We start from the raw sequence: 7,620 nt of genomic DNA, 5'->3' as shown, positions 1-7,620 counted from the left end.
TCCCTACCCTACACTTTCCCTCCTAACACCCGTCTCCACCTCACATCTGTCTCTGTACCTAGAAGCTTGGCTTCCTGTGGAAGAAGGTGAGCATCTAAGAGCAAATGTGCAGCTCAGCCCGTACTCTCAGTGGGGTGTGATGAGCACTAGCTTGGGGGCCAGGAGACCTGAGTTCTGGCCCCAATTCTGCTGCCGACGGGACTGTCCATAAGGCATTCTCCTCTCCCTGCTTAAGGTTCCTCATCTGTAAAATGAGGGGATTGCACTAGACAGTGTATGAGGTGCCTTCGGATTTTAACAGTTTGTGACGATTGTTTGCAATTACCCATATGCATTTTTTTTCTTTACCTCCAGTCTCTTCTCCGCTCCATGAATCTAATAACCCACTGATTTGTACATACTAAGTTCACTAGGTGCTTCTATGCACACTTTCTCAGTCCAGAGTGAGCCCAGGTGTGCACATGCACATGTGCACTTCGTTTTGAGGAGGAATCATTTCCCAAGACCACGTCTGTGGCCTCACACTAATTCAGTACCTCTGGAATATAAGTATAGACAGTGTGGCCTTTTCTCTCACCATCTGGGGAGCTTGTTTCTGAAGGAGTGTCTTGGGCGGAGCCTAAAGATTTGAAAATGGAACTAGTTGCAGTTGACTTGACAGATGGTGTCAACAAGTTGTGCACAAAGGTTTTCTTCAGTCTTTCCTGTTTCTGCCCAACATTGAGCCCACACCGGCTGCTGCCATCTGAAATGACGCCCCAAACAGTTAAAAAACAGAAAACTCATCAAATTCTACACTTCAAATGGGTAAATTATACCTTAAGAATCCTGTTAAAAATATAAAGCCCGATGTACAGTCTGTTTGTTCTGTGTACCTCAAGGAGGCAGCTTTTCTATGAAGTTGTGAGAAGTAAGTTTGAACTATAATGTGTGGTACAGGCAGAGCCAATTCACTTACCAAGGAAGACCGCTTTCTCTAGAGCCCAGCACAGGGACCAGCAGGTTACTGACATGCCCAGCAAAAAGGAACTGGATCTCTGTGCTGCTTATAGCATCTTCTGGTCCAAGCATCGCCTTCCCTAAAGGCAATAAACTGAGCTTTGCATTGAGACTGAGCGAAGCTACCTGAATTGGATGGAAGAGCCTTTTGATGCATAGAAAACCAGTTTGCCTGAACTGGAGATATTCTCAGAGGCAACACCAGAGTCCACTATACCTCCCACCGTGCAGGAAGGGCCACTGGTCCATCTGGGCTGCCCACCAGCCAGGCATCTTAGGGATGCTGACAAGCTCACTCCTCCACCATGACTTCTTGCTTCCCACATCTGCTCAGTCAACTGTTGGCTACAGGCCAGAAAGTCCCTGTGACCCAGTGCCCGGAACACCGTAGGCACTCAATCAATGTTCTTTTAATTGAATTGAGACTTAAGTGACAGCAAGGACAAGCAGTCCAAGGAATTTGGGCCCAAAGCGAAGCTTCGTTATGTTAAAATATGGCCGAAGTCACATCCTTCACCTGACTTCATTCAACTCCGCACAAAAGCACAAATCCTTTTCCTGACATAGAAACAGCCTCCATTTGATGCTGATGGTGTATGAACTTGTCAGGAGACAAGTGAATCTCATCACTTTGGAAAACCTGTAAATTCAATACCTTACCCCAAATGGCGTCTTACCAGTATCCACTGGGCATGCTCCTTCATCACCCAGTGGGACACAAACTGAGGAGCCCTAGCCAGGAGAAGGTCAGTCTTTTTCAGCTTCTTTCACTCGCTGTCACCAATGCCTAGACTCAGGCCTACTCTTGTCACCATCAATACTCCTTCTAAGGAACCCCAAGGCCATTACTAGCTTTCTGAGGTCACCTCTCTAGCCTCCCTCTCAATGGCAGTGCTAGCAAGAAGGTCTGTATCAAGGTTTCATGTCAACCACAGTTTTCCTCCTGGGCTGCTGTCTGTCCTAGAGCTTGAGAGATAAGGTGTGCAGTGGGAACCAGCCTCTGAGATGGCTCTCGGTGATACCCACATCCTGCCATTCACATCCTTATGTAGTGTCCTCCGATGTTGTACCAATAGCACATGGCAGAAGTGATGGCATGTCCCTTCCAAGATTAGGTTATAAAAGATGCTGTTCTCTCCCTCCCTCCCTCCCTCCCTCTCTCTCTCTCTCTCTCTCTCTCTCTCTCCAACCCCCACCCCGGGAAAGGATGACCCAGATAAGATTCAGAGCTGATTAGAAGCTACAATGGCAATTGTATTACAATGTACAATGTATCAAATCAACACGCTGTACACCTTAAATTTACACAACGCTATATGTCAAATATATTTCAAATTTTAAAAAAGAGGCATTAAAACTAGTGGTTACCAGTGGGGAGAGGGTTGGGTAGGGGACTAAGAGGTACAAAGTACTATGTGTAAAATAAATAAGCTATAAGTATATATTGCGCAACACAGGGAATAGAGCCAATATTTTATAATAACTCTAAATGGAGTGTAACCTTTAAGAATTATGTAACATACATAATTGTATGCTACACCTGTAACATACAATATTGTACAGCAAGTATAGTTCAATTTAAAAAAAGAAAGAAAAGAAAAGGGACGTTAAACACTCTGCTTTATGGAGTGGGGAGCTCTCGGTCTCTAGGAAGTTTCAAGTGGTGGCTTGTGACTTCCTGTCATTTGATGGGAAGCTGGATTGGGAAGACCTGGCTTTCCTGGCCCCAGCACTGAGACTCTCTGATTCCAGGTGGGAGGCAGCAATCTGGAGGCTAAACGGTGACAAGTGACAAGTCCCACTACCTCCCCTGAGGGCTTTATCTCAATTTGTAACCAGACAACAGTGGTGAGGAAGCCAGCAGCCTTCACTCTTTTTCTGAGCAGCAGCTACCTGGAAGGTGGTCCGGCAGCCTGATGAGAGCAAATCCCAGTCTCCAAGCAGGTAAAACTCCTCCAGCTTCAGCAGGAACAAGGGGCCACAGTGGCAACCAGCCCCTCTTTCTGCTCTGATTTCCTGCATGGAGTTCAGCTAGTTCTCAGACTTAAAGGTTATTCTGTGAATTCCAATGAGCTGCCTGCCAGCTCGCCCTTTCTTCCTGACAGCCTTCCTTTTTCTTTCCAATAACAGATTGATCTGCTTACTCACTAGCACATAGGCAGGAGGGAAGATGTCAGGTTTTTGTCACCTGCATTTTTATTTGTGCATCCCTCCTTCAGAAATGGCTCATCAAGAGCATCATTTTTTCACACTTGACCACAGGGCAACCCCCTTCAGCCAGAATTACAAACTTGCCATCTGACTTTTTTTTTTTTTTTTTTTTTTTGCGGTACGCGGGCCTCTCACTGTTGCGGCCTCTCCCGTTGCGGAGCACAGGCTCCGGACGCGCAGGCGCAGCGGCCATGTCTCACGGGCCCAGCCGCTACGCTGCATGTGGGATCCTCCCGGACCGAGGCACGAACCCGTGTGCCCTGCATCGGCAGGCGGACTCTCAACCACTGCGCCACCAGGGAAGCCCTGCCATCTGTCTTTTAAATGGCTAATTTGTTCACTTGTTCGATTGCATTCTTGTTTTGAATATTTGGGACCTGTGTGTGTGTGTCTATGGAGCTCGAGTTTGAAACTCAGAGCTCTGAAAACACCCCCTTCTGCAAGATGGCACGTTCTACCTTGTAGGCGGGACTAGGAACTAGCAAGGCTTGGTGCTTGATTGACATAAAGTGCATCTGACAGACGGAGACAGCTTGGCTCTGTTGATGTTGGATCTGGGCTTTGGTTTTCGTCCTCAGGAGATCTCCCATTGGATTCTGCATCTATCCATCCAGGCTTCCCGCTTAGACAGGACTCTCTCCTTCCACCACAGGAATGGAACACATGCTGTTTTTGCAAAACACCCCTCCCCCGCTTTAAGCTCTAAACTTCTTTGCTTTCTGGTTCTTTTGTCAGCTATTCCTTTAACCCCTCTTTCCATAAGGTTGAGTGTGTTTCTCCTCAGAACTCGTGAGCCCAAGAGTAGCCTGGAGTTACTGCTTAGGAAGAAATCCACACAGGCACCTAGTTCACGAATCTACCTCTGTCCACATTCTAGAGCAAGGCAGCTTCCTTCTCAAAGCCTGATGCTACTGAGACCAGGCTATCTCAGCGGAGGCCAGGTAAGGTCAGGAGGTAAAGTGTAGAACCATCACCGGGGCCTCGGTTGACGATCTAAGATAAAACCAAGCGCTGGTAGCCTCAAAGGAAACCACGTGACAGTAGTGTGGAGAGCTCCTAAAAATTCTGTCCCTAGTGTCAGAAGGAATAAAGATGGCACACGGACGGAGAACAACGTATTTTGTGTCTCTTTATATTCCAATCAGAATTGGCTATGTAAGGTTGGTGGAATCCAGTGGGACAAAAGTTCCAATTGATACACTGCATTGCTCTAAAATGAGATGGTTTCTTGAATCATGGGACTTGCCGTCAAAGAGTATACTTTATTTTGGATTTTTCCCCCATGCCCTGCAGCACCTTGCCAATGCCTGGCCTATATTAACTGCAGAGCAACTCATATTTCCCAAGGTTCCTCAGGGGTTAACAACCACAATAACAAAGGATTCTGAGGTTTTTTAAATGTTAAATTTAAAACAAACTTTTAAAGTTATTTTCCCCCAGCAGAATTTCTCAGAGCTTGTACCATGCTAGTGAATATTGTGTCATTTCAAGAATGGGGAGGGGTAGTTTTGTACATTTCCCAAATTTCTTTGACCATAGAACTCTTTCTTGCTGAAGCACCCTATGGGACCACCAGTTCCCTGTACTCTGGTAAAAGGGTTTATTGAATGAATAAGTAGTTAAGAGCAATAAGGGAGACCTTAACTCAATGGACTGCCCAAGTCGACTCACAGCCTGCCCCAGTACCCCAAATGAGCTGGGCCGAACTTGAGGATAAGAGCATGGGGTGGACTTTGAGACCCCCAGAAAATCATTCTGCATGCCTCTTCCTGCCAAGATGTTCAGATAAGCAACATCAGATTATAATGAACAGCAGCAATTACTCAGAGGTGTATTAACCAGAGCCCTACCTTTTACTTCTCATGCCATCTTTGGCCTACCATTTAATAACTTCATCAATCATTTGTTCCTTTCACCAGAAAACAGACAGGAGACCAAAAAGCTATAGAGTCATTAGTTTAGGGTCATCTAATTCAACCAGCTGTGGTGACTTTTTCAAGACTGATTTGTAGCAAAACCAAGACCAGAACCTTGGCTTCTTGCCGTGGCCCACTGCCCTTTGCTCTCCACGTTCAGTCCTCTATGGCTCTACAATTTCCTAACCTGGCTCCTTCCCACGATATGAGGATATCTGATGCAGCCAGAGTCTATGGGGTCAACAGTTTAATGTTTCTACTGCCCAGTAATTGCTATATTCCATGGGATTATGTACTTCAAAATGTCAACACAAGTGTGAGTCTGTACACTTACGAGCACAATGTGTTGATGTAATGAATACTGTAGGGTGTACTGCCAGTCAGTGTTCGATAGAGACATGGCCAACTAGCTGCAGTCGAGTTAGCTATCTGGATTTCTCTCTACATCCCTGAGTAAGAGAGAGTGGGCTCATTTAATGAAGCCCCAACATCTAGCCAATGTTTCTAGTGGCTGCCTGTCAGTCATTGACAGCAGAGGCCCCTTGGATTATTTTTTCCTCCTTTGAAAAAATACTGAATACTAAAGGTAAGATTTTCCAAAGCAGCAAAAACCTTGATGGAGGTTTAGCTAGCCAGAGAAAGTACAGAGAAGCAACAGTTACCTTGCAAAGTGTTAAAAATGGCAAAAAAGATACAAGAAAAGGATCCTCACAGCTCCCCAGGCAAAAAAGGCAAACCCCCAGGTGAGGCCAAGTAAGAATGTCAGGCTGGTTGTGCCTTTGAGGTCATGCAGCGTCACCTTCCGTCGAGTCTTCTGGCTTTGGGATTTCATGGAATTCGGTTGAGCAAAAGAACGGTGCAGAACGTGGAGAGATTCATGAGAATATGAGGCAAAAATCAGCCACCACTGAGATGTAAAAGATAGGATCATCTTTAATCCAACAACTGGGAGAGACCAAGGAGAGAAGGCCATTGTGAGGTAGAGAAACACAAACTCCTATTTTTAATGCGACTCTGACGATCACTGAGTCAGTTTCATTTCACACAAGAACACCTAGGCCTAGAGTGTGAACCAACTCGACAGAGTTCTCTCATGCTCACTGCAGGCAGAGCTGGCACCAGAGCCCCAGTCTCCTGAGCCCCAGTCCAGGGTTCTTCCCGGCGTAAAGTTAAAAATCCTAGAGGATATTTCTGCCCTACACATGCAGAAACCTCTCAGTCCAATTCCCTGGGAGGCTATTCTCTTCCTCAATAGCAGAAAAACAAATTATGTAATTCCCCCTGAAGTGGCTTACACCTAAGCTTGTATTTGCAGGATAAGTTCTGCTTTGCATGATAAATTTCACAGTGAAAGGACATGGGTAATGACTGGCTTTTTGGACTGCTATCTCAAATAGCAATGAGATCATCAGAGTTAATGAAAATTCAACAAAAAGAAGACAGCTCTAACTGTATTGCTTTCAAATATGATGTTTATTTTCAACCCCACACCACAGCTACAGGTTTGAATTCCAAAAGGCAACACTGGTCACTGGATTGATTAACGGCTTTACAGTTTCTATTAAAGAAGAATTATGGGGCTTCCCTGGTGGCGCAGTGGTTGAGAGTCCGCCTGCCGATGCACGCGTACCACAAAAAAGGAAAAAAAAGAAAACCTCTGACGCCCAATGCCCTTGTGTATCCAGTGCAGGAAACCTTTAAAACCTACCTCGTATTTCTCAAATGGAGTTGTGTGGATTAAAGGAGAACCAGATGTGATTCTCCTCGTAAGCTGTAACTACAAGCAGCCATGAAGGCATCCATAATTCATTTAAAAAAAAAAAAAAAAAAAAAAAAAAAAGAATTATGCAGTGATTTATAGGAATAGATACTTCATCTCATAACATTTCCAATTACTACATGCATTACCTGTGATTTTTGAACATAGACAAGCTTCACTAATTTAACTGTGTGTCAGCTTAGCTGAGACCTCTTTTCCAGAGCTAGGAATATCCCCTGTGGTCATATTGCTCATGTTGGTGTGGATACTTTCATCTGTATGTGAGTTTGTGTGTGTTTGTGTGGGTCACAAGGGAGTAGGGGGAAAGCATTTAATTTCCCTAATAGAATCTAATACTTAGGGTTCCCCAGATTTGTGATTGCCAAGGGGGATGGGGGATGGGGGAGGGATGGATTGGGAGTTTGGGATTAGCAAATGCAAACTATTATATATATGTATAACTGAATCACTTTGCCATACACCAGAAATTAACACAACACTGTAAATCAACTTTACTTCAATAAAATAAATTTTCAGGACGTCCCTGGTGGTCCAGTGGGTAAGACTCCACGCTCCCAATGCAGGGGGCCCCGGTTTGAGCCCTGGTCGGGGAACTAGATCCCGCATACGTGCTGCAACTAAGAAGTCCACATGCTGGAACTAAAGATCCCCGCGTGCTGCAACTAAGACCCAGCAACAGCCAAAATAAATAAATAAATATTTTTTATAAATAAA

General features: G+C 45.1%; 1 protein-coding gene across 1 annotated transcript in view; it reads right to left on the bottom strand.

Annotated features, from left to right (window-relative positions):
- Positions 1 to 7,620, bottom strand: part of ADGRG4 (adhesion G protein-coupled receptor G4) — an 81,041-nt gene that overhangs the window by 18,261 nt on the left and 55,160 nt on the right. The window contains 5 exon segments of the mRNA XM_007462916.1: positions 578 to 745; positions 5,789 to 5,813; positions 5,815 to 5,970; positions 5,973 to 6,007; positions 6,010 to 6,071. Of these exon segments, the coding sequence (XP_007462978.1) occupies positions 578 to 745; positions 5,789 to 5,813; positions 5,815 to 5,970; positions 5,973 to 6,007; positions 6,010 to 6,071 (446 nt within the window).

This window comes from Lipotes vexillifer, unplaced genomic scaffold (assembly GCF_000442215.2).
Source record: "Lipotes vexillifer unplaced genomic scaffold, Lipotes_vexillifer_v1.1 scaffold481, whole genome shotgun sequence".
Lineage (NCBI taxonomy): Eukaryota > Metazoa > Chordata > Mammalia > Artiodactyla > Lipotidae > Lipotes > Lipotes vexillifer.
Note: the sequence above shows the minus strand (reverse complement) of the source record. Positions and strands in the feature narration are given on the sequence as shown.